Source organism: Haemorhous mexicanus, chromosome 18 (assembly GCF_027477595.1).
Source record: "Haemorhous mexicanus isolate bHaeMex1 chromosome 18, bHaeMex1.pri, whole genome shotgun sequence".
Taxonomy (NCBI): domain Eukaryota; kingdom Metazoa; phylum Chordata; class Aves; order Passeriformes; family Fringillidae; genus Haemorhous; species Haemorhous mexicanus.
Window position 1 is genome coordinate 1,460,410 of NC_082358.1, and position 25,790 is coordinate 1,486,199.

The 25,790-nt window shown below is 56.3% G+C and overlaps 2 protein-coding genes across 4 annotated transcripts; one reads left to right on the top strand and one right to left on the bottom strand.

Moving 5' to 3' along the window:
* Window positions 1–235: 235 nt before the first annotated feature.
* LOC132335823 (T-cell-interacting, activating receptor on myeloid cells protein 1-like) lies at window positions 236–2,494 on the bottom strand. 3 transcript variants are annotated; one of them, XM_059862741.1, is made up of 6 exons: window positions 2,157–2,494; window positions 2,031–2,066; window positions 1,566–1,835; window positions 1,060–1,341; window positions 673–742; window positions 236–430 (listed from the first exon to the last, which is right to left on the bottom strand). In XM_059862741.1, the coding sequence occupies exons 1-6, from the start codon at window positions 2,185–2,187 to the stop codon at window positions 256–258; spliced, it is 864 nt and encodes a 287-aa protein (XP_059718724.1). In that variant the 5' UTR covers window positions 2,188–2,494; the 3' UTR covers window positions 236–255. The 3 variants fall into 3 exon arrangements, 2 of the variants coding, with proteins under 2 accessions (XP_059718724.1, XP_059718725.1); XR_009488742.1 differs by having other exon boundaries at window positions 413–430; window positions 673–767; window positions 2,157–2,491; XM_059862742.1 differs by lacking the exon at window positions 673–742 and having other exon boundaries at window positions 2,157–2,492.
* A 5,790-nt stretch (window positions 2,495–8,284) lies between these two features.
* LOC132335674 (sacsin-like) lies at window positions 8,285–25,030 on the top strand. Its single transcript, XM_059862481.1, has 7 exons — window positions 8,285–8,419; window positions 11,370–11,457; window positions 11,645–11,747; window positions 12,003–12,149; window positions 12,510–13,842; window positions 14,092–14,180; window positions 14,667–25,030. The coding sequence occupies exons 1-7, from the start codon at window positions 8,397–8,399 to the stop codon at window positions 24,728–24,730; spliced, it is 11,847 nt and encodes a 3,948-aa protein (XP_059718464.1). The 5' UTR covers window positions 8,285–8,396; the 3' UTR covers window positions 24,731–25,030.
* The last annotated feature ends 760 nt before the right edge of the window (window positions 25,031–25,790 follow it).

Here is a 25,790-nt window from a genome sequence, read left to right on the forward strand (position 1 = left end):
ACGGCAGGAGTGGTCAGTACAGCAGTCAGTACAGCAGTCAGTGCAGCAGACAGAGCAGCGGTCAGTGCAGGGCTGCCCGCTCCGCCCGGGGACGAAACCCCCGACCCTCTGCCTGTTCCTGAGTGTTCCAGCGCCCGCCCGCCCCGCGGGACCACCGAGGCAGCCAGGCCAGGGACCGGGAAAAGGACCTCGACTGGGAAAGGGACCGCGACTGGCGCAGGAAGCAGGACAGGGATGGCGACAGGGACGGTTTATTCATCCCAGCGCGGGTTGCTGCAGGGCAATAAGCGCGGCGGTGCCCGGCGGTGCCCGGCACTGCTCCCCCAGCCCCGGCAGCAGCGGCTCCGCGCCGCCTCCGCCGCGATGAGCCCCAGCAGGAGCAGCAGCCCGGCCGCCAGCGCCAGGCGCACGGTGTTGCACAGCGTGTAATCTGCGGGGACAGAAGGGACCGTCACTGGGGAGGAACCCACTGGGAGATCCCAGTCCTCCCACCTCCCACGGGGGCAGCAGGGGATCCAAGGGAACACACAGGGCAAGGGGACACCCCAGGGAGGTCCTTGGCTAAAGAGACACAAAGGGAATTCATAGGGAGCAAAGAAGCCCCGAGGGGGCCCCCAGCTGCACCTCCCACATCCCTGTTCCCTGGGACACCCCCTACTCACAGCCTCTCACCTGTGACCCCACCAAGTGGCACCAAAGATGGACAGGAGGGAAGAAACATGGAGCTGGCCCTCAGATGCCACTGCCAGCGAGATGGTGACACTGAGCTGCGACAAGACATATGACTGTCCCTGGGACTGGGAGGTGCAGGGAGAAGTGTCCTTTGACTCTTATCCCCACCTGTCAGCCCAGCAACCTGTATCTATACGGTCTCTAGGTCATCTATAGGGTCTCTGAGAAGCTGGCCAGGCTCCAACACAGGTGAAGGAAGCTGGAACCCCCTGCTTGGTCCCCTCATACAGCTGGTTTCCTGCCCTAAATCCTTTTTACTAGTTCCCCTAGGACGTGACATTGCAGGGAGGAAGAGTGGAGCAGGATGTGGCTGGGGGGCTGTCTCACCTCTCACCACCAAGTCCAGGGTGTTGCTGACAGCCGACCATTCTCTCCAAGCACTGAGGGTGTAGCACTGGCAGCTGTAGCGGCCGCTGTCACCTTTCTGCACGAGGGAGAAGCTGTAGTCCCCTTGCTCCCTGAGGAACTGCTGGGGTCGGATCTGGCCCTCCAGGTACAGGAAGCAGCCGGTGCTGGGCTGTGTGGTGGTGCAGCGGAACATCACCTCAGCTCCCGCAGCCACCTCGTGCCCAGGCAGGACAGAGAGGTCGGGTCTGGGCAGACGGAGCTCTGGGGGAACAGGAGAGGGAATGAGAAGGTGCAGAGGGCTTTGACATGGTTCCAGGAGCACCAGGATCTCTGTGAAGCCGCCAACTGCCTCAGGCAGAGGTGAAGATGGTCCCCACCTCTCCAAGCCAGGGAAGAGGAGAAAAACCTTGTCCAAATGGCCACAGGCATCCTGGTGTGCCCTGGGGCGTGTGACCCCACAAGAGGGGAAACGGCACATCCCTCACCTTCCACAAAGACTTCCAGACTAGCGCTTCGAGCCAGCACAGTGTCTCCCTCCAGGTAATGGCAGTTGTAGCCACCTCTGTCCTCGTAGGTGGCATTAGAGATGGAAAACTCGGCCCTGCCACTGCTCTGCTCCAGGGTGCAGAGCTGGCGGCTGCCCTTGTACAGCACAAAGCTCCCATTGCTGCACTGGCAAATACAGCAGATGGTGGTGGAGCCTCCAGGTGGGATCACCCCAGGTGGCTTCTGGAAGATGGAGATTGTGGGGGTACCTGCACAGGGAGAGAGATGCTGCCAGCCAGCCAGGGAGCCCCAGGCAGCTGCCCTGCTCTGGGCCCGGGGCTTCCACCAGGCCCCGTCTCCACACAAGGGTGAGTTTTGTTCCAGGGGGCTGTGGAGGAGCCCTGGGAGATGGGTGGGCCCGGAAATGTGTCCCAACTCCCCATCTACCTCCTCAAGATACTCACTCAGTGTAGCCTCACCCTGTGACACCAGCCAAGCGCCTGCAAGAGAAGCAGCTGTGTAACACCTCTGTGGAGTGTCTGGACACCTCCTGTTGCCCTCTGGGAATCCCCACAGCCTCTGGCACTCACCCAAGGCCAGCACACAGGTCACAGGCAGCATCACGTCCCTCTTGGCTCCCTCTGTATTTGGCTCAAGCAGGGTTTCTTCAGAGGAAAGCGTTGACCAGAGGCACCGAGCAGCTGCGTGGCTTCTTGTGGCTCCTGATACAAGCTCGTTGTCACAAACCACCTTCTGTCCCACGGCTTGGCTTTCTGCAGCACCACTGCAGGGCTGGGGTGGTTGAACTGGAATCACAATGTCCAGTCACATGCCCAGGCCTGAGCCCCTGTGACAACTTAGGTCTTAAGATCTGGCAGACCTTGGGGGAAAGGCTATCAGGACTTTTTGTTTCTCTTTCTTAGATCCGGTCACTTGATGGTGAAATGGCTTCTTCTCTGACTTATGAAATAGGGGGTTGTTTTGCAACCACAAACCCACAAGTTTGGTGGCTCAGCAGATTGAAATAAGAGGGAAGGAATTTGACTTCCTTTTTGGCCTTTTCCTGGGCTACAGGGTCTGTCTTTGCAGGAGGGACAGCAACACCTCCTACTTGTGGGTCTGGGTGCACCCCACAGCATTGGTCCCCCTCCTCATCCGTCCAAACCCCTCAGTCCCACACTGGAGCAACTGATGGTCCTTACTGCAGACAGCTGCTCCCTTCCACCCACACCTGGAGCCAGGTGCTCCTCAGCTGCATCTTCTCTGGGTTGGCCAGTGATGTAGACAGAGCTCTCTTTGACAATAACGAAGGGCTAATGAAACAGGGAAAGTCGCTTGCCCCTCTGGATGTGGGAGAAGGGAACAGAAGAGTTCTGCCACTAGGGCTGTGTGGGACACGTGCAGCTTGTCCAGGAGTCCTGCTCTGAAGGTGGCAGCGTTTGTAGCTCCCTGCCCTCCTGTGAGCTGCAGGCAGCACATCCTGTCCCCTCTGTGTCTGCAACCTCTGCCACAACTGGCCCCTGCAGGAAAAAGAAGGAAGGCTCAGGGCTGGGTGGGTGGGGGTTATATGGGGGTAAACCAGGGGAAAAAGGCAAAGCTGTACTTCTTCCAGACCCTTTTCTACCCTTTTCTTTCTTCCCCCTTCAGCTCTTTTGGTCTCCCATGGAGATTCCATGGGCAAGGAGAAGTTTTGGCAGCAGGGTGCCCTATGGCCTCTTCCTGTTCTGGGCATCTCCTCTGGCCCTCTCTCCTGTCTAACCACCCTTTGCCTCCCCCAGCCTCAACTGATTCTTGGCATTGATGACTTAGTATTGTAAATCAAAGGTGACTCCAACGAAGGGCAGAGAGAATGATGCATCTGACTCCATGGGTATCAGAAGGCTAATTAATTACTTTATTATACTCTACTATATACATTTCATCTAAACTGAATCAGCCAAGCACTCACTCTGATCACATTGCACTGAATCTTGTGACTGTCATCCAACAGTCCCCCCCCACCTGGCCCTGATAGACCAGGGAACAAAACATCCTCACTCTGGATAAACACTCTCCATATTGCATTCTGCTTTGGCACAATACAGGCACAGCAAGTGATAAGAATTGTGTTTTCCCTTTCTCTGAGGTTCAGTGAATGTGAATTTCAGAAATCTTTGGGAAGAATTGTGCCTTGCTTTTCTCTGTGAAGAGAAATGTGAAACAACTGAAATGAAAACAACTTAGTATTTGAGCTTTTCTATTTTTCATATATTTGTAATCCTGCAATACTTTAGTGTATAGCTCTAAACTCCATATAGAGTGCTAGTAGCTGCTACTTTCCCATTTTGGGCAGGCACAACAATTGCTCTCCAGGTTTGGGAATCAAGGACTCCTCACTGTCTCAGGCCCTGAGAAATATAAACAAAAGTGAGTTGTGGGGAGCAAACGGGGGGGTAAATTACTTCATTACCTGAAGCTGTAATTAGAAGATTAACCCCCAACAGGCAAATGAACCAATCTTATAAAAGTTATAAAACTATGAAAACCTGTGAACCATTGTCCATTTTGGGTATAGCCCCTGGGGGGCTTTGTCTGCCCGAAATGTACATGAAGGCCCTTCAACAAATATAACTGCTTATTATTCCCTTAGTTTTTTCTGGACTCTGTTTTCAGGTAGCCCCAAAAAGGCATCAGCATCTCCTTTCACCCCCACAGCCCCCACTGGCCACACCAAACTGCTCTGGGCTCACCAGTGCCCCGTGGGGAACAAGCCCTGGCCATTCTGTGGCTCTGGCCTGGCTCACACTGTCCAGGATATGTTGGCATCTCTGTGTGCCCATCCACGGGCACACTGGAACCCCTGCTCCCCTCTCCAGAGCCTTTTCTCACATCCCTCAGCCTGACAGCAACCTTGGGGTGCATATGCAGACCATGGGACCATGGAAAGAGCTTTCCCCCTCCATCACCACTGCTGGGAGTTGCCTGATCCAGCAGCCTGAGAGAGAGGAGGCTGCCACAGCTCCAAGGCCCCAGGTCCAAGCAGTTGTGAGTCCCCAGAGGACAGGTGGGGTCACACAGAGACACAGTCAGTCCCACAGATCTGGACAGGCACACAGGGCCTCCCACAAACAGCACCAACAGGACGTGCCCCTCATTGTATCCCTGCAAGCACATTTGAGCTTAAATTTCAAAAGCTTTAATGAACAATGTACGGTCAGAGTCCCACCACCATAAACAGTTTTACAGGCAGTATGGAAAGATGTGGCAGGGGACAATTCCTCATATCCTCTTCAGCAACTCCAAAGAACTCCCCTGTGCCTTCACCCCCAGCTACAGCTACACCTCCCTCTATGCCCAAAGGGGTCTCCTCAGCAACTGCATTGCCTGCTGCATGTCCTCACCTCATCAGCAAGTGAAATGTCACCCTCTGACAGGAGGCAATATCCCCAGCACTCCTGATGCCAGCCAGTTTAGCCCTTTCTACCACTGGACATTCTCACCTCAGAATCACAGAATAGGCTGACTTGGCAGGGAGCAGTCAGGATCATCGAGGCAAACTCCTGGCTACAGTGCAAATATGTGATTCAGTAGGTTCTTCTTTTTTTGGCCCTGAAGGAAACCATTGTCACCTAACATTTTCCTTTCAGTCATCTACCTTCCCCTGTTTAATTCTGCAGCCTCAAGTCACTGGCTAGAGCAGAAGTATGTCCATACTAGGAAAAAAACAGGGAAGGATAAAGAAATACGAGCTGTTTCCAAACCATGCAAGTATCACAAGAAACCAAAACTGTTGAAGTGCTCGCGGTCAGCAAAGCAGACTCCAGCAACGACTTGGTGGGACCATCATGTTTGTAACACCTGAGCCATGTCACCTGATAGCCCCACTGGCCTTGGCTGTCTCTTCCCACCTGGATTCTCCCTGGCTGTCCGTGGAGGCCTTAATCACAAACTCTCAACGATGCAGAAGCATCTTCAGACAAGCAAAGCATGAAACAAACTCTGTCTTCCTGCTCACACTCCACCAGGTGAGTGTGCAGCCATTCTCCCAGTGCCCAGGGTGCAGCAAGTACTGGCCTGCAGCAGACTTCCCAGGAAAGGTGGCTTCACAAATGTCAGGGCAGACTGCACAGCCTTCTAGACCTGCCTCTGCTGAATAGAGGCGGCAAACTCTGGCTCCCAAGGCAAGCAGCATCAACCCACAGTTCACTGAAGCACACCCAAAATTCTGCACGCTGCAATGTTGACTATAATTTGTGCCACAGACATTTTTAGATTTTAACCATTAAGCTAAGCCACAAATGGTTTTTTACCTGTCACACAAATTTTAGAACTGTGATTAAAAAATGCCAAAAAACTTGGGAAATAATGCTGTTCAAGAAGACAAATGAAAAGACATTCCTAAGATTAAATTTTAAAAATATTTTATGTAAATGATATTTTTATCTTCTTTTTTGGGGTAATTTTTCACACTTTAAATTGCACATTAATTCAAATACTGCGATAAAAGCATAATCTTGAATTATAAAATAGTGAAGTATTCTTCTTGAAAATATCAACAGGAAAATGTTTTTTCCACCTGAGTTGTTTCAGATTAGTTCAGAATAATAAGAACTCACTCTTTCTTACAAGCAGGTTTTATTGGTTTTTCAGTGAACCTGCATTTTCTAAAAGAGAAAAAAAAAATATATATATAATGTCAGACTTGTTTGGGGTTCTACTTTCTTTTCTTATGATCTGCCTATTTTTGCCTTTCATTTTCAGTTTCAATTCTGAGAGCCAAGATGCTGGAGAATAAATGTCCCTTTAGATCCCTCCCTGTCCCTCCTCTCTGAACACTGGTGTTGGTCCCAGCTGTGCTACAGCCAGAGAGAACTACAAGGAAGACTTTGCTCCAGACATGCAAAACTGCTCCAAACAACCCAGGAGATGCTTCAGCTTCTTCTCTCCACCTCTCAGCCCAGCAAATGAGAAAAGGCAGGGAAGAGAAGGGTCAGTTTTATCGCACCTATCAAGGGAAGGACTCCTTTTACTTGCCTTCTGTCATGGTATAATCCCAGACAACAACTGAGCCTCACACACTGTCCCCGGTGGGATGGCAGAGAGAATCAAATGGTCAAAGTGAGAAAAACCCCTTGTGTTTTGAGATAATGTTGTTTAATAAGGGAAGGAAAAGCTGCACATGGAAGAAAAGCAAACCGAGGGATTCATTCCCCACCTCCCACTGGCAGGTTCAGCCATCCCCGGGACAGCCTGGCTCCATCGCGGTTTCAGTGACTTGGGAGGAAAAATGTCACGCCCCAAACATCCCCTTCTCTCTTCCCCAGCCTTCCCTGCGAGCACAACGCCATCCTCTGGCGCAGCAGCAGCAGCTGTGTCCCTCTGTCCCCGGCTGGCCAGAGCTCCTGGCAGCACTGCAGAACCCATCCCCACCCCTGCAGAGGGGGAACACGGAGCACAGGCCCGTGGCTATCTGCAGTCCCACCACAGCTCTGAGGTCACAGGGATGAGGGTCTGGAGGAATGGGAATCTGCCTGGAGAGCAGCAGCAAGGTGAAAGAAGGAAGAGGCGAGGAGGCTTCCCTGCAGAGGTGCCTCACTGCATCCCCTGAAATTTGTCCTACATTTGCCCCAAGTCACCGTGTCCTGCAGGTTCCTTCTTCACACATCCCAAATGGTCTCATGTCTCTGTGGTCTTTTTGCCCACACTCTGCAGTCCAGGTAGCCTCAATGTGGTGTCCTTGTGATGTTGTGTGGTCCCCACATGGTCTGTAACAGTCTGTAGGGCTGAAATTTGTCTGAAGTGATCTCTGCAGTGCAAGTGATCTCCATATGGTCCCATGATCCATTAGATACAGCCCCTTCACCCAGGACAGTTTGGGTGTTTCTGCAGGCCAGTGTGAGGCAGGAGACCAGGCTCTGATGGCCCTGGGCCCACAGCAGTGTCCCCACATAGTCACAGACCACATCCCTGTAGCCACATCCCCACAGATGCCCGTCCCACATCCCTGTCGGTGTATCCCTACATATTTCCATATCCCTGTAGCCACATCCCCATGTGTAGGAAATGGATTTGAAGAGAGTTCTCAGGGCCTGACAGAAGGCCCACACATCCATATGCAAACTTTGAGATAAAAATGCTGACTTGGAAATGCCATGGAATAGGACAGATATTGTTGAGAGACAAATGGAGCTAGAAACAAGTTTCTAAAGATGGCCTTGCAAATAAGACTAAATACTTTAGAGAAATAGAACTATGAAAGATGCATTGTAGTGGGACCCACAAGGGGTCATTTAAGATGATTGGCTTTAAAACATCTGCAACATTGTGTGGCAAAAAGGTGATAGGCCAAGAAACAGTAGTGTACTGTAGGTAAGAAATAGTTGGCTTCTGATTGTGATAGTGTGAATTATAACATCTGTATTATCTCACCCTTCTCATGAGACTGAAAATAGAATAAAAGTTTTTAAAACACCTCTCAGTTACCCCAACTCTAAATCAGAAAAAACATTATCCAACACCCACGTATTCCAATAGCCCATCCAGGTATCCACATTCCCATATCCCTGCCCCGGTCCCACCCACCGCTTTTCATGTCTCTTTGCTCCCCGCCGCTATTTTTGGAAAAATCTTGGGTAAAGCACATTTCCTCGACTGTGCGTCTGCAACGGGGAAACGAAACTCTTGGTCCAGGAGGCGGGACCAGGGAGGCGGAGCAGGGGGCGGACCGGAGCTCCGAGCGCCGGCACCGGGCAGCGGCACCGGGCAGCGGCACCGGGCAGAGGCGCCGGGCAGAGGCACCGGGCAGCACCAGCGGCTCCAGGAGAGGGCAGGGGACCCCCGCAGTGCCCACCATGGCCCTCAAGCAGCCAAAGGCGTGAGTGGGTCTGGGGGCATCACTGGGAGTTTGTGGGGGGACACAGGGCATGGCTGGAGCGTTCTGGGGTCACGGGGGGCTGTTGGTGGGGCAGGGGGCTCAAGGGGGGCTGGGGAGAACTGAAGGGTGACTGAGAGAGGTGGGGACTGCAGTGGTCAGGGCTCACAGGGAGGGGTTTTTAGGGCTGCTGGATGTCTTGGTTTTGACTGGGAGAGAGAGAATTTTCTCCCTGGAAGCTGCTCCCGCGCTGGTTTTGGTATTCAAAGTGAGAACAACATTGGTAACACGCTGAGTTGGAGCCCCGTTGAGCTCACTCCAAGTCAAGGACTTTTCAGTGTCCCATGCTCTGCCAGCAAGGGGGAGCGTGGCCAGGAGACCCGACCCCAACTGGCCAGAGGGATATTCCGGACCACAGAACCTCCTGCCCACTACAGAAACTGGGAGGGGGTTGGGAGCCACCGATTGCTACTGGGGAAGAGGCTGGGCATTGGTCAGTGGGTGATGAGTGACTACTGGGCACTGCTGCTTTCTATAGCATTTTATTTCGTTCTCTCTCCTTCCCATTACTATTCTTAATAGTAGTAGCAGCAGTAATGTCAATATATTTAGTCTTGTTTCAGTTATTTAACTATTATCTCCAGTCATGGGTTTTCCTTTTCTGGATTCTCTCCTCCATCTCACCAGAGCAGCGAGCGGCTGCATGGGACTGAGTTCCTGGCTGGGGTTAAACCACGACAGTCCTTCTTGGTGCTCAGCTGGGGCACAAAGAGTTGAGATAACAGATCTGAGGAGAGTGTGTTAAAACACAGTTGTAAGCATCTCTCGTATTTATTTAATAGCTGTGGGTCTCAGTTTGCTCTCGGAGTTCCTGCCCGTGCGCTCACGGGTGCATTTTATAAAACCCTGTGTGTGGTCCCGTGGGAATGTTCATCCTCCCTGGCTCTGGGCTAAGGGTATCATTCTGTTGTGGTTGGTAACACGGGGCTGTGGTACGAGAGGACGGCTGCAGCTGAATGGAAGCTGCCGGCTGTGCTCAGCATCGCCGTCCCCGCTGGACTTCGAGAGCCATCCAGTGGGAACTGTCAATAATTACACCTTTGGGCTTTTCTCCTGCGAGAACCAAGCCATGAGACAAATCTTCCAGTTCAGCCTTCCCCCTTTCCCCTTCCCTTCCCCCTTCCCTTCCCCCTTCCCTTCCCTTTCCCTTCCCTTCCCCCTTCCCTTCCCCCTTCCCTTCCCCCTTCCCCCTTCCCTTCCCCCTTCCCTTCCCTTCCCTTCCCTTCCCTTCCCTTCCCTTCCCTTCCCTTCCCTTCCCTTCCCTTCCCTTCCCTTCCCTTCCCTTCCCTTCCCTTCCCTTCCCTTCCCTTCCCTTCCCTTCCCTTCCCTTCCCTTCCCTTCCCTTCCCTTCCCTTCCCTTCCCTTCCCTTCCCTTCCCTTCCCTTCCCTTCCCTTCCCTTCCCTTCCCTTCCCTTCCCTTCCCTTCCCTTCCCTTCCCTTCCCTTCCCTTCCCTTCCCTTCCCTTCCCTTCCCTTCCCTTCCCTTCCCTTCCCTTCCCTTCCCTTCCCTTCCCTTCCCTTCCCTTCCCTTCCCTTCCCTTCCCTTCCCTTCCCTTCCCTTCCCTTCCCTTCCCTTCCCTTCCCTTCCCTTCCCTTCCCTTCCCTTCCCTTCCCTTCCCTTCCCTTCCCTTCCCTTCCCTTCCCTTCCCTTCCCTTCCCTTCCCTTCCCTTCCCTTCCCTTCCCTTCCCTTCCCTTCCCTTCCCTTCCCTTCCCTTCCCTTCCCTTCCCTTCCCTTCCCTTCCCTTCCCTTCCCAAACCTTCCCAAACCTTCCCAAACCTTCCCAAACCTTCCCAAACCTTCCCAAACCTTCCCAAACCTTCCCAAACCTTCCCAAACCTTCCCAAACCTTCCCTTCCCAAACCTTCCCAAACCTTCCCAAACCTTCCCTAACCTTCCCTTCCCAAACCTTCCCTAACCTTCCCTTCCCTTCCCTAACCTTCCCTTCCCTTCCCTAACCTTCCCTTCCCTAACCTTCCCTAACCTTCCCTAACCTTCCCTTCCCTAACCTTCCCTTCCCTTCCCTAACCTTCCCTAACCTTCCCTTCCCAAACCTTCCCTTCCCAAACCTTCCCTTCCCAAACCTTCCCAACCCTTCCCAAACCTTCCCTTCCCTTCCCAAACCTTCCCAAACCTTCCTCTTTGGTTACCCAAACCCTCAGGACAGTTTAACCCCTGCCTGCAGCTCATCCCATAAAGCCATTCACTGTTCCCAGTGGGGGAGAATCAAAAGAAAAGGTAAAACCTCTGAACTGACACAAGAACAGTTCAATGATTGAAAAAAAAACCCTAAATATATTGATGTTACTGCTGCTACTAATAGTAATTAAAGGGAGAGAGAATGGAATAAAACCCAAGAGAAACCAGCAATGCCCAATAGTTGCTCAGCCCCACTGACCAATGCCCCACACACCCCACAGCAGTGATTGGTGGCTCCTGGCCAGCCCCCTCCCAGTTTCTGTAGTGGGCAGGAAGTTCTATGGTCCGGAATATCCCTCTGGCCAGCTGGGGTCAGGTCTCCTGGCCGTGCCCTCCCATTGCTGGCAGAGCATGGGACACTGAAAAGTCCTTGACTGGGCTCCAACTCAAACATCAGTGTGCAGCTGACACTGTTCTCATGCTGAATCCTGAATGTAACCCTGGACACACTTTTGGGAAGAAAATAAACTCTATCCCAGCCAAAACCAGTGCTCTGGAGCATTCCAGGAAGAGGTAGAGGTTTGGGGAAGTGTAGTTGCTGTCCTTGGAGGTGGTTGTTTCAGTGGGTCCTGGAAGGAGATGAGGTCCTTGACCCTTTCCAAGCAGAGGCACATCCTGTCAAGGATCCAAGGAGGATGTGGGTGTCCTGGTTACAGAGCCTCCCCCACACCTTCTCTCCCTCTCTCTGCTTTGCAGGGAGACCTTCTGCCAGCGGGCACCCACCTTCCTCGACTACCTGCACAGCATCCTGCAGAAGTACCCGGATGGAGGGCAGATCCTCAAGGTCAGACCCCCAGGGAACCCACCCATCTGGGATCTCCTGCCCAGCGGGGCAGAGTCACTGCAGGCAGTGGGGCTGGTCCCTGTCCAGCACCAGCCCCAGGACCCTGGTGCCCATCTGGGAGAGAGGGTCGATGCTCTTCTCAGGGTCTGGAGGGCCCAGGTGACCAGGCACTGATCTGTAATTCCAGGAGCTGGTGCAGAATGCGGACGATGCCGGCGCTAACGAGGTCGTGTTTGTGTCTGACGAGCGGGAATTTGACATCACTGGAGGGGGACTGGAGGGCACCCAGGGTGAGAGGCACTGTGGACACTGGGAGAAACCAGATGGAGCCCTGGGGTGGCACTGGCTGGTGCTGGGAGGGACTGGGGGAACTGGAACTGGTGAGGGGTTCTGGGATGTGCTGAGGGCACTGAGGATACTGGGAGGATTCAGTGCTACTGAGGGGGGCTTTGTGTGACTGGAGCTTGTGGGGACGCTGAGTGTGAATGACAATTCCCACTCCATGTCCCAATTCCCCCTAACCCATGGATGGTGCTGACCGCCAGGCCCAGCTCTCTTGGCCTACAACGATGCCGTGATGTCACCCCGGGACTGGACAGGGATTCAGCGCCCAGGGGTGTCACACAAGCGGGAGGATCCCCGCAGTGTGGGGCGCTTCGGCTTGGGCTTCACCTCTGTCTACCACCTCACCGGTGAGTGGCACTGGGAGCCTCAGCTGGGACTGAACTGGGCATGTGGGTTTTACTGGACGCACTGAAATACAGGTGCTGGGGAGAGCTGGGGGCACTGGGGGTGTGCAAAATGGAGGGCTGTGTCCAAAGTGAGGAAACCTGAAGCATTGGGAGGCCGGAGGGAGGCTGGCTGGCAATGGAGAGCAGGGCTAGGGGGACCAGCTGAGGGAGGACTGGTGAATTGGTATTAAGCTTTGGATCATGGGAGGCAGCATGGGGATAAACTTGAGGCCATTGGGTGGGCACTGATGGGTTGGGATGATCTGAGAAGGCAGTGATATCCATGTCATCTCTGTGGCCTCATGGTTCCCATGTCTCCAGACCTACCAGGTGTGCTGAGCCCCCCGTACTTGGGGGTGCTGGACCCCAAATGCCAGGTCCTGCCTGGTGGTGGCAAGCGCTGGGACATCTCTGAAGCCCAGGACCTTCCTGGCCTTTTCGAACCCTTCTGGGCTGGGCTGGAAGCTGTGGGACAACACCGTGCCTCAGCCCAGGGCACCCTCTTCCGCTTCCCCCTTCGCCGGCAACCCTCAGAAATCGCTGCAGGGGTCTCCGATCCTGAGCGCATCTGCAACCTCATCCAGACCTTCCTCACAGAGGCCCCTCTTGCCCTCCTCTTCCTCCGCCATGTCCGCCGCGTGGCCCTACACCGTGTGGCCCCTGACGGGGTCCAGACGCTCATGGGAACACTTGTGGCATCCCCTCAGCCTCTCCCTGTTCCGGTGCCATCACAGGATGAGGGGCTGAGTCTGGCGTGGTGCCTGGTGGCCCTGCACGGGGATGGGGCGGGTGCTGAGAGCAAGTGGCTGGTGGCCACAGGCAGGGCCACTGAGGGGCCAGCCGTGGCTCTGGGCACACGGCTGGGGTGCTGCCCTGAGCTGAGCCTGGCACACCCCCTCCACGGGGCCTGCCAAGGGCGGCTCTGCTGCTTCCTGCCGCTGCCAGCCACTGACGAGACAGCCACAGGGCTGCCCGTCCATGCCAGCGCTCCCTTTGCCCTCTCCGATGATCGCCGCCACCTGCGCTGGCCCCAGGAGGGCGAGGAGGGTGAGGAAGATGCCCGCTGGAATGCTCTTCTGCTGCTCGACCTCCTACCCCTGGTCTACAGCCACTTGGCCACTGTGGCCGTGGCTCTGCCCGGTGCAGATGCCTACAGTCTGTGGCCGGACCCCGAGCGCACGCCGAGCTCCGGCCGGATCCACAGCCTGGTGAGCCGCGTGTGCCAGGAGCTGGCGGCCGCCCCCATCCTGCTGCCAGCCGCAGACAGGGCGGCGGGGCGGCTGCGGGCCCTCGAGGCTGTGCTGCTGCCGGCGGCCGGGGGCGATGCGGCCACACGGCGTGCGGTCCAGGCCTTGCTGGTAGCAGCCGGGGAGCCGGTGGCCGAGGTCCCACCCCACGTCTGGAGGGCGCTGACTTTGGGGATGCCAAAGGGTCTGCGGGAGGCCACAGCGGGACACGTGCGGGAGGTGCTGCGGCACCACGGGGCCGCAGAGCTCCCGGCTGCCGGCCGCCTCTCCCTGCTGCACTACGTGGCCGGGGATGGGTGCCAGGCGGAGCTCCGCGGCCTCCCCCTCCTGCCCCGTGCCGACGGAACCTTCGTGGCCTTCGGAACTGCGTCAGCTGTTGTCTACGTGGACACATCCGACTGCCCCAGGTGAGCCCACAGCCCCCAGCAGCTCCGTTCCTTGCAGAGTGGGCAGGACAGCCAGCTGCCCACAGTCACAGCTCTCACTCTTGAATTGGGAAGCGAAGGCATGGACAAACCTGTTTTTTTGGCCCTGGATATTTGGGCTCCTTACTGCCCTCCTTCTCTAGTGTCACCAAATGGGAGCTGAGGCAGGTGCCCAGAAAGCTGCTCCCCATTACCCTTCTGGTCCCCCAGCACGTCTGTTTGTCCCCACAGGGAGCTCCTTCCTGGCTTGGCCGGGTCCTTCCTGCCCTCAGACCTGGAGCCAGGCTTGGACAGCCTCCTGCGAGGCATTGCCAAGAAGGGTAAGAGATGGGGGTCCCTGGACCACCTTTAGGTCCCCTGGTTGCCCCCCCTAAACCCCAACATGCCCCGGCAGCCTTGTATACCTTGGGTTCCTCTGCAGCCCCCCTATCTCCCTGTACGTCCCTGTCTTTCTGGGGATCCGTGTCCTTGCTGTTCTTCCCACATTCCTCTGTTCCTTCTGTGCTCCCTCAGGTCCTGGGTCTCCCTGTGTTCCTCCTCTGAAGACCTCTGTGCTCCCCAATACTAGTCCCCCTAACACCTTTTTACCTCCCATATCTCTTTCTTATATTCCCACCCACCCTGGGGTTTCTGGGTTCTCTGCGCTCCTATTAAGGGTATCCACCATCCCTCCAGAGCCCAGGTCCTACTATATCCCATTTGGGGGCCACCCATCCCTTGCAGGTTCTTTCTCCCCCATCCTGTGTCCCCCTGCCAGGTCCCAGGTCACACATGTTTCTAGTGCAGCCTCTGCCTCTTGTACACAGGTCTCTTCCCCAACCTGGTTCTGCTGGATCCAGCCGTGACTGTACAGACCCTGCGCTTGGCTCTGCCCCCCACCTGGACGTCCCAGTCTTCAACCCCAGTGACGTGGTGTCCAGCCCAAGGCTCCCCCCAGCCCCCAGCCTCCTGGTTCACAGCCCTGTGGCAATTCCTGGCCCACCACACAGAAGACCTGGGCCCTCTGGAGGGGCTTCCTCTCATAGCCCTGTCCTCACTGGATGCCCCCACTATCCGTCTGGCTCCACTGATACCCGAGTCCAGTCTTATCTTCCAGGCATGGGAGGACCAGCTCCTGCCACTTGATGTGGCCTCTGTGCTGGAGGTCCTGGGTTGCCCTGTGGTGCCACCAAGCATGTGGCACCGCTCCCTGTCCCGCTATGTCCTGCCTCCATCCCCCCTTAATACCCTGCGGGCCCTGGGCAGGCAGGGGGTTGCAGCACTGGCCTCCCGCATGGCCTCACTGACTGATGCAGATGTGGTCACCCTCCGGCGCTACCTGGCAGATGTCCCATCCCTGACAAAGCAGGACATGGCCACTCTGGCTGCTCTGCCCCTCTTTCTGCCACTGCCCTGCTTGGCCACCCCACAGCCCACGGAGCTGGTGCCAGCCGCTGCCACCCCGGCACTGGAGCCAGAGCTGGAGCTGCCCCAAGATGTGCTGCTGCCAGAGGCCGTGTTGCGGTGCCGGGATGAAGTTGACCGGCGGCTACTCGAGAGGCTCCAGAAGCCCCTCATCAGTGCCGCCTGTGTGATGCTGAAGGCTGTCAGAGCCGTGGCCCAAGGCGCGTATGCGGGGCGAGTGGCTGAGACACAGGCTCTGCTGCTCTGGGTGCTGCAGCACGGAGACACTGTCTTTGCACAGAGCCCCCCGCTGCGGCAGGCCTGCAGCACACTGGCCTTCCTGGAGACGCCTGATGGCCCCGCATGCCCGCAAGACCTCTATGACCCCTGTGACAGCACCTTGCAGGCACTGCTGGGACCCGAGCGCTTTCCTCCTGCTGCTTTCCACAATCCGTCTGTCCTCCGTGCCTTGAGGGCCGTGGGCTTGCGGCACGGTGTGGGGTGCCTACTGCCCTCAGACATCCTGGCAGCTGCAGCAAAAGTCAGTCAGGGCAGCACAGCAGCTCTGGACAGGGCTGAGGCGCTGATCACAGTCTGCAACCACCCCAAGGCACTGGATGGCTTCAGCGCTGCAGAGCTCAGGCAGCTCCAGGCCCTGCCGTGGGTGCCTCGCTCCAAGTGCACAGGAAAGCCTGGGCAGCCCTTCCTGCCCCCTAAGGAGCTGAGATCCATGCAGTACCAATCCCTGGTGGGGCTTGCCATGCCCCTGACTGACGCCTTTGTGCCAGAGGCAGAGAAGAAGCTGGGACTGAACCAGACCCCACCGCCAGAGAGAGTGTGGGAGCAGCTGAGAAAGCTGGCAGGGCGCAGGAACATGGATGAGGTGGGTCCTGCTCTCCAGCCCATCTACAGGCACATGCAGGAAAACCTGAAGGCCTTTGGGACTGCCCCGCATGATGCTGTTGTGTGGACTGGGTCTGGACTTGTCCTGCCATGTGATGCTGTGCTGGGCTATCCTGAGAAGCTGGAGCTGGGGATGCTGGTGCCCCGGGTGCCCCCTGACTTCCTGCCCTACGGCTGCCTCTTCAGGGCCTGGGGGGTGGCAGATGGGGTGAGTGAGCAGCGGGCGGTGTCAGCCCTGCACTCCCTGGGACAGGACATAGACAGGCGCAGCTCCAGAGCAGGCACTGATGCAGAGTTGCAGGTGGTTGTAGCTGTCCTGGAGTGGCTGAAGATGCGGGGCCACCAGGGCGAGGGCACTGTGCCGGTTCCTGTGAGGATCCCACAGGGCTCAGGCTTTGCCCTCCGTCCAGCTGCCTCTGCCGTGTATGTGGACATGGAGCTGGAGGAAGAGGAGGATGTTCAAGAGGTGGTGCACGAGGCAGTGTCTTCCAGCACAGCCATGTTCCTGGGCACGGAGCGTCTCAGTACGCGGGTGCTGGGCCCGGAGCCATTCACAGCCTGTGGCCCCTCGGAGCCCATCACCCGACGCCTCCGCAACATCCTCCAGGAGTACGGCGAGGAGGGCGACCTCTTCACAGAGATGGTCCAGAACGCAGAGGATGCCAGCGCTTCCGTGTGCCGCTTCCTCCTGGACCTGCGATGCCACAGAAAGGCCACGTCTGGGCTGCTAGACCCAGGCATGGCTGCCTGCCATGGCCCAGCCCTCTGGGCCTACAACAATGCCCTGTTCACAGAGGATGACCTCCAGAACATCACCCGGATTGGGGCTGCCACAAAGGAGGGCCAAGCAGGACGGATTGGGCGCTTTGGGCTGGGCTTCAGCTCTGTGTACCGTGTCACGGATGTGCCAGCAGTGCTGAGTGGGGAGACACTGCTCATCTTTGATCCCAATGGCACCCATCTGGGCAAGCACATCCCCAGGGCTGGCTCCCCTGGCATCCGCCTGGACTTCTCCAGCCGACCACGCATCCTCCGTGTCTTTGCTGAGCAGTTCCAGCCCTACCATGGTATCTTTGGGTGCTGCCTGCCTGAGCCAGGACCCTTTCCAGGGAGCCTTTTCCGCTTGCCTTTTCGCACTGAAGAGGAAGCTGCAACATCACAAATTTGCTCTGAGGCCTTTGGTACAGAGCGCATCCAGTCTCTTGGGACTGCTTTCCTTACCTCTAACCGGCTCCTGCTGCTCTTCCTGAAGAAGGTGAGGGAGCTGTCCCTGGAGATGCTGCCAGACACAGCCACTTCTGCAGAGGATACCATGCCTCTGGCCACACTGCAGAGAAAGGAGATCCGAGACTTGGGGGCCCCTGGGGATCCCCCAAGCTGGGCAGCCATCGAGCAGCTCTCAGCCTGTGAGAAGGAATCCAGGACCACATGGCACTACCTGGTTTTGGTGTGTCAGGGTGATGGGGAGTTGCTGGAACTGTTTCACCAGAACACACAGGCAGGACTCCATCCTCCACTTCCCATGGCTGGTGTGGCCCTTCCCCTTACCCCAACTGATGATGGCAAGTGGGTGCCACGTCTGGACGCTGAGAAGGGGCAAGTTTTCTGCCACCTACCCATGCCGGTCATGTCCGGGTTGCCAATCCACCTGCATGGGGCCTTCAGCATCCTCTCAAATCGCAAGGGGCTGTGGGACACGGCGGAGCGGGGCAAGTGGAACCGGGTGGTGCTCCACAATGCCGTGCCGATGGCCTGGCTCCGAGCACTGGACCATCTCCGTGCCATGCACGAGGCAGGCGAGTTAAAGAACTATGAGTATCATCTCTTCTGGCCAGACATTAGCACTGCCCGTTACCCCTTTACAGAGGCTGTGACTGGTTTCTACCAGGCTGTGGCAGCCAGGGGTGGCCCAAGGCTCTTTTCTGATGGCCACTCCTGGTGCTCGCTGCAGGACGCCTGCTTCCTGCACCAGGCTGTGGAGAAACACCCTAAGCTGGGTGCTGTGGCGCAGCGAGTCTTTGCCATCACCGTGCCCCGTCCACTGTTGGCTGTGGCCTTGCCTGGGAAGGTGCAGGAGGGTCTTGGGAAGGCACTGGATGCTGGAACCTATGACTGGAGCCGCTTTCTCTGTGAGCTTGTGCTTCCTAACTTGGAAAATCTTCCTGATGTTGACCGAAACCTGCTGCTGCTCCATGCGCTGGATATGTCTCATGAGGATGTGGACAAAATGCTGCGAACAGTGCCCTGCATCCCTGTCACCCCTCATGGCCACCTGCAGCTCATCAATCAGCTGGTGCATCCCAGAGGCCGTGCTGCCCCTTTGTACAACCCTGAGGATGGGCGCTTCCCCACCGGGAATGCCTTCCTTTCCCTGGAGAGACTAAGCCAACTGGAGAGGCTGGGCATGGTGAAGAACACCGTCGCTCTGCCAGAGCTGCTGGAGAGGGCAAAGACTGTGCAGCTTGCCTGGACCAAGGATCATGCCCAGGGCTGCCAGAGGGCTGCCTGCATCCTTGAGTTACTTCAGGGTGCTGTGAAGAAGGGAACAAATGACACCCTGCAGGCTGCTTTCCAGACTGTGCCCTTTCTCCCTGCTGCACAGCGGACTGGTGACCCTGTGCTGCTGCCAGCTGCCCAGCTCTACCATCACCTCCATGAGCCGCTAGTGGGACTCATCCAGCCTATCTTGGCTCCTAAAATGCTGGGAAAAAACTTCAGCCTCTCCGAGGAGGTAGCATCCTTCTTGGGGCTGGACCGGCAGATACCATCAGCTCAGGTCCTTGAGCAGTTGCGAGCACTCCGCCATTTCTCTAACACTCTCCCTTTGGAGACTCTGCAGTACAGCACCAACTGCTGCTACAAGCACCTGGACATGCTGCTCCAGGAACATCCCTCCAGCCGGGATGAGGTGGCTTCTGCAGTGGCCCTAGGGGAGCCCTTCATCCTGGTGGGCTCCCGTTTTGTGCCAGTCACAGCTGTGGCCGAGACACTGTCATTTGAGGCTGCCCCATACCTTCATCAGCTCCAAGAGCAGTACAAGCCCTACAGAGAGCTCTGGGAGTGTCTGGGGCTGCGCCACACATTTGCCTGGGATGATTATGCCCAAGTGCTCTGCACCCTGGCAGAGACACATGCTGGAAAGCCGCTGCCTGCTGCAGAGCTGGCTCTGGCCCTGCGGCTGGTGTCTTGTGGCTTGATGGAAGATGGCAACCAGCCAGATGCCTGCCAGACCCAGCAACTCTTTCTGCCTGATGAGGAGGGCATTTTGCACCCACGGGACAAGCTTTACTTCAATGATGCACCATGGATGCCGTTGGACAGAGATGTCCTGCTGTGCCATAAACAGCTGTCCCGAGAGGCAGCCCTGCACTGTGGGGTGGTCACCACACGCCACCGAGCACTGGAGAGGAGTGAACTCAACTCTTATCACCTGAGCCTCTGGGCGCAGCCATTTGGTGCCCATGAAGATTTGCCAACACGACTGAAGAACATCTTGAAGGAGTACTCTGAGTCTGCTCCTGATCTGGTGAAGGAGGTGCTCCAGAATGCGGATGATGCTGGTGCGGGACTTCTGCACTTTGTGTGGGACCGCCGGCAGCACCCAGTGAAGGCCACTTTTAGTGAGAAATGGAACATCCTGCAGGGCCCTGCCCTCTGCATCTACAATGACCGCCCCTTCCAGGAGCAGGACATTGAAGGCATTCAGCAGCTGGGGGTGGGTGGCAAGCAAGACCGGCAGGATGTCACAGGCAAATATGGCCTTGGCTTCAACACTGTCTACCACTTTACTGACTGCCCAGCCTTCCTGACTGGAGACAATACCCTGTGTGTCTCTGATCCCCATCTCTACTACATGCCCACAGCCACAACTGAGAAGCCTGGTAGCATGTTTGCTGTCAACACTGACTTCAAGCAAAATTTTCCAGACATTTATGACACCTTCCTGCCATCCTTCTTCAACCTGAAACAGGGCGTCCTTTTCCGGCTGCCACTCCGCACTGCAGCTGAGGCTGCCAAGTCCAGGGTGTCTGACATGGTTGTGCGAGACCAAGACCTCAAGAACATGGAAGAAACACTCGCTAAGGAAGGTGAGGACTTGGTGCTATTCCTCCGGCATGTCCACACCATCATCTTCTCTGAGATCCCCCCAGATGGGAAAAAGTTGGTGGAGAAGCTGCGGATAACCACAGAGCTCACAGAGGATGATGCAAAGTTGAGACGGGATTTTCAAGCAAGATTAAGCCAAGCCATGGATGGGAACAGCCCCACCCCTCTCTCCTACACCATGAAAGTCAAAAATAGCAGGGCCAAGACCACAAGTTTGTGGAGGGTGATCTCCCAAATTGGGGTGCAGGGTGGGGCTGAGGAGTCTCCAGTGCTTAAATGGCTGCCCTATGGGGCTGTGGCTGCCCGCCTGGAGCCTCTGAACCAAGTCACGGGCAGAGCCTTCTGCACCCTCCCATTGCCTTTATTCACTGGGCTGCCTGTGCACATCAACGCCAACTTCTCTGTGGATGCAGCCAGGTGCAGAGTCCACTGGGACAAAGGCGGCACTGAGGCAGCCTGGAATGGCTTCTTGCTCCGGCGCTTGGTGGTTCCACTCTACTGTTACTTTCTCACCAGTCAGTGGAAAGCCCTGGAGCCAGAAAAGCTCCAGAACTGGTCCCTGAATCTCTGCCAGCAGCACTTGGACTCCCACTTATTCCAGTTTTTCCCTGTTATGAAAAGGGTGTCATTACCTATGTTCCAGGACATGGTGAGAGAGGTCTACAAGCACCTCAGTCATGCACGCCTGCCCCTTGTGCCTGTGTTCCACAGGAGGTCACTTTGCAAGGTGACAATATCCTGGGCATCTCCAGGTGGAGGGGACATGTTAACAGAGCCATACTTCCTTGAGGAGATGCCTCAGACAAAAGTCCAGAAAGTGCTGGAGCAACTGAACATGAAACTGGTTCCACCATTCCCTCACCTGCAGCAGATCCGTGAGGAGTTCATTGAAGCCCAGGTGAATGCTCTTGTCTTAGGGCCAGCCTCTCTCCGGTGCTTCCTCAAGGCCCTGGCTCTGCCTGTGCCCTGCAGGCTGGCTGAGACACCCCTGAGGACCCCAGAGAGCTGCTCTGACCTGCTGCAATACTTAACAGGATGGAACTCCCAAGGTACTCACAATGATGGGGACAGGGCAGACCTGGAAGGCCTGCCCTTGCTGGCTACAGAAGATGGTCTTCTGAATGCTTTCAGCATCCACCACCCTGTCTTCAAGAACTCCTTTGCCCACCTCTTCCCCAAGCACAGCCACCGTTTTGCCCAAAAGTGTGTTCCTGCATGGATCCCACCTTGCTTTGTGAAGGAGCTTGACCTCCCACAGGCCACACCACTCATCCAGGAGGCATTGGGTCAGTGGGAGTGGACCACAGAGGGGGAAGAGTGGCTCAAGGGGTTGTGGACCTTCTTTGAGAGTGTGGTCCCCTCCAGGAAATCAGAAGTGGCCATGGATTCATTCATTAATCATCTCCAGAATATGGCAGTGCTGCCTATTCAGGGGAGTAAGACAGGCTCAAAGCACCTACTGCCACTATCCTCCCTCTCCAGGGTTCTTTTTCAGTGTTACTCTGAAGTGGAAGAGGTGCTGCACAAACTGGGCATCCCTGTGCTCCAGCAGTCCCTGCTGCCCCGCAGTTTTGCCCACCGTTGCCTGAAGCCAAGGGTGCTGCAGGTCACAGATCCCAGGGCTGTACTGGCCCATCTGGCAGACAGAAGAGCTGATCTTTGCTGGGGGGATTTAGGGGAGCAGGATGTGTCAGCCCTGCTAAGGTTTGTCCAGCAGGGAAAGCTGGATTCACGTGCACTGGAGCAGCTCCAGCACCTGCCTCTCTTCCAGAAGTTTGGGGGGGGCTATGTAGCTGTGGCTCCCTACCGCAAGGTGCTGTTACTCTGCAGACAGTTCCTGCAAGTGCCCTTGAGTGCCCAAGCCCTGTATGACTTGGAAAAAGACATGCTGCTTCTCACACCAAGCCCGGTCCATAAATGGCTGGCTGAGCATTTGAAGTGGGAGGTCACAGATGACCAAAAGCTCTTCATGACTGTGGTACTTCCCCGGCTGTCCCAACTTACACGGCAAAACCTCATGGAAGCTGTACGATTGTTCTTTGTTGTGAAATGCATCTGTGACACTCAGAGCATGGAGGCCATTGTGGCAGCTTTTCAGAAAGTGGCCTTTATACCAGATGCCCATGGAACATTGCGCCTGGCCTCCTACTTCTACCATGACATGCTCTCCTTCTACACCCTGCGGCTCCAAAACCGCTTTGTGCCTAAATCTTTCTTTCAGGAGCTACATTTGAACCAGAAAGAAATTGTGGGTTTCTTCCTCGAGGTAGGTGTCCGCACCAGCCTCTCCGTAGAGGATTTTGTGGCACTGGCTGAGGAGATTGAGCATGAAGCCACTCAGGCTACATGCCATGCTGCAGAACTGCTGGAGCGACAGCAGGAGATGCTCAAGCAACTTGCAATCCTGTTGAGAAATCCTGAGTCAGAGGGTTTCCTGAGGAAAATTGCCTCAATCAAATTCCTGCCTCCACTGGATATCCCCCCAAACTTTATGAACCTTCACCCTCCTTTTGGAGACTGCCCTAAGGCCGTAGCTCTGAAAGGCAGCGTTTCCTACTGCAAAAATGTGGCTGAGCTCCTGTGGACATCAGCCACCATCCTGCCAGAATCCCTTGAACTTGAGGAGAAGTCCCTGAAGGCCATGGGAGTCCTTGTAGAGATACCCACTGCCCTGGTGGTGGCCAACCTGGAGCATGTGTGCAGGGCAGATTGCTCAACACACCTGCAGGTAAGCACACGGGCCGAGGTGCTCCATAGCATGTACAGCTTCCTGCAGACTCATCTGAAGGAGGTGGATGCTGAGCACCTTGCTGAGCTGCCCGTGGTGCTGGCCAAGTCATGCGACATGGCCAGGCCACAGCAGGTGGTGACATCACTCCCGGACGAGGCTGACTTTTACCCCTACCTCCTCACACCTCACCCCCACGTGGCTGTTTTTGGAGATCTCCTGAAACACCTTGGCGTCGTCCTGGTCCCCACACTGACTCACTACAGCCGTGTCTTGGCCCAAATCTACCATGAGAGCCATGGCAGCGGGACCCTTTCCAGTAGCCAGAAGAAGACAGTCCTGCTGGCCACACGGCATTTCTTCCAGCTGCTGTGGCGGGAACCAGAGCCCCCCGATTGCTCTGCGGTGGCTGAGCTGTACCTGCTGAGCACTGCTGACTGCCTGGAGCTGTCCCACAGACTCTGCTTCAATGACTGTGTGCCCTCAGAGACTGCTCGGGCCCTGGAGAAGACCTTTGTGTTCATGGCTGCACTGCCAGTGTCTGGGTGTAATGCCAGGTGGCTGCTGCAAAGGCTGCCACCACACCTGCGGCCACGGGCGCTCTCAGAGGTGACAGAGAAGCAGCTGGAGGAGGGCAGTCCACAGCCGTGTCAGTACGGCTCTCAGTGCGCTGCGCAGAGGCGTCTGCAGACCCTGCTGGTATCCCCGTGGTTTAGGCTGGGCCTGGAGTCCCTGCTGCAGTGGCAGACCCAAAAGGCTATGATAGGAAAGGAGGGGGAGGGTGGCTTTGCAGTGGAGCAGGTGAAAGTGCAGTGCTGCAAGGACATCTGCACTGTGCTGGTGCACAGTGGGGCAAAGGTGGAGGGCAGCTCCCAGTTGCAGGTTATCCACGTGTGCCTGTCTGGTGGTGCCCAGCGGCTCCTCTACATCCAGCACGCAGAGATGGTGCTGAACCGGCAGCAGCTGAGGGTGGTGGAGACGCTGGCGCAGGAGATCAATAACATCCTGGGTGGGCAGCTGGAGGCACGCGCTTTGTCCGTGCTGCGTGAAATGCTGGTCTGCCAGGAGCCACAGGACATTGCCTTGGTTCTGGAGGAGAACAACGTGGCACTGGTGGGGGCTGCACCAGAGCCAGAGAAGAGGCTGCAGGAGGAGGCTGAAGCTGTGGCAGAAGAGGGGCCATGGAAGGATCCCAGCCTGGCAACCTTGAGGCCTCTGCATGGTGTCAGGGGGCCAAAGGTGCGTAGCCCATACAAACCTGTGAGCGCCACCTGGCACCATGGACAGGGAGGCGGTGGCTCCTTGCTGAGCAGTGAGGAGCTCATGGTCCTGACTCCGTCTGTCCCCGAGGCCCTGCGTTGGCTGTGTCAGGCCACAAGTGACCTGCAGGCAGCCAGCAATGACACCCGGCGCTGCTGCCCCAACTGGGTGCTCTTCAAAGTGCACCAGGCCCTGGAAAAGGCGCTGGTGGCGGCCCTGCTTTGCCGCGGGGAAGCCTTTGCGGGCCATAGGGGGCTGATGGGTATGGCCCAAAGGCTGGAGGCAGAGGAGCCAGAGCTGAGGGGCCTTGTCCTGGATGTGCAGTGGTTGTGTGACTGCGGTGTGGACGGCAAGGCCACGCAGTACCCGAGTCACCATCCCTTTCCCATGACCCCCAGCGAGGCCTTCCCCAGCATGGATGAGGAGGAGGTCCTGAAGAGGGCACAAAAATTGTTGGTGACACTGAAGGACCATGTGGGCAGAAAGTGAGAGGTCCCTACCAAGGGGCACGGCACCTGGCCCAAGGGACCACCAGGCCCCCATCAGAGACCCACCATGGACCTGTTGTGGACTCACCATGGACTTGCCACAGGCTTGCATCCAGGCCCCCATCAGAGACCCACCATGGACCTGTTGTGGACTCACCATGGACTTGCCACAGACTTGCATCCAGCCCTGGTAGGGGAGCTTTGGTGGCGATGAAGGCCTAGACCACTGGACATCACAGAGTAGCCTGAGCTATTGGCATGTCTTGAGTGTGCAGTAAATAAAGTGCAAAATAAATGCTGAGGTGCTGGTAGACCCTTTCACTGACAGTGGAATCAGGGACATGATGATGTCATGGACAATGGGTGTTGAAGGTGGAGATAGTGATGAAGGAGTTTGGAGGACTGTGGTGGGTCAATTTTGGCTAGCCAGGTACCCACTGAGCCACTCCATTACTTCCTCTCTTTGACTGAAAAGGAGAAGAAACTGTGATAAAAATCCCATGGGTCACAGAGATCACTCACCAATTACTGTCACAGTCAAAACAGACTCACCTTGGGGAAATTAATTTATTTTATAACCAAATAAACAGAGCAGGAAAATGAGAAATAAGAATAAACCTTAAAACACCTCCCCTTACCCTCCCTTCTTCCCAGACTCAGCTTCACTCCCAACTCTTTTACCTCCTCCCCTTGAGCAGTGTGCAAGATGGGGAATGTGGATTGCTGTCAGCTCATAACACTTGTCTCTGCTGCTCCTTTCTCCTCAGAGATTCCCTTCTCCATTGGAGACAGTCCTGCACCAACTTTTCCAATGTGGGTCTTTCCCACAGACTGCAGTTCTCTAAGAACTGCTCCAGCAAGGTCCCTTTCCATGGGGTACAGTCCTTCAGGAACAGACTGCTCCAGTGTTCTGCCAGCTCCTGCATGGGATCCTCTCCACAGAGCACAGCCCCTGCCAGGAGCCTGCTCAAGCCTGGGCTCCTCCCACGCTGCAGCTCCCTTCAGGGCATCCCCACCTGCTGTGCTGTGCCGTCCTAACATGGCGTGCAGTGGGGATCTCT

Coding starts and splice junctions, on each gene's coding strand:
- LOC132335823 (XM_059862741.1), bottom strand. CDS start 2,187: ATGCTGCCTGTGACCTGTGTGCTGGCCTTGG. Junction 2,067..2,156: donor GACCTGTGTGCTGGCCTTGG/GTGAGTGCCAGA, acceptor CTTCTCTTGCAG/GCGCTTGGCTGGTGTCACAG. Junction 743..1,059: donor CCTGGACTTGGTGGTGAGAG/GTGAGACAGCCC, acceptor TCTCGCTGGCAG/TGGCATCTGAGGGCCAGCTC.
- LOC132335674 (XM_059862481.1), top strand. CDS start 8,397: ATGGCCCTCAAGCAGCCAAAGGC. Junction 8,420..11,369: donor GCCCTCAAGCAGCCAAAGGC/GTGAGTGGGTCT, acceptor TCTGCTTTGCAG/GGAGACCTTCTGCCAGCGGG. Junction 14,181..14,666: donor GCGAGGCATTGCCAAGAAGG/GTAAGAGATGGG, acceptor TCTTGTACACAG/GTCTCTTCCCCAACCTGGTT.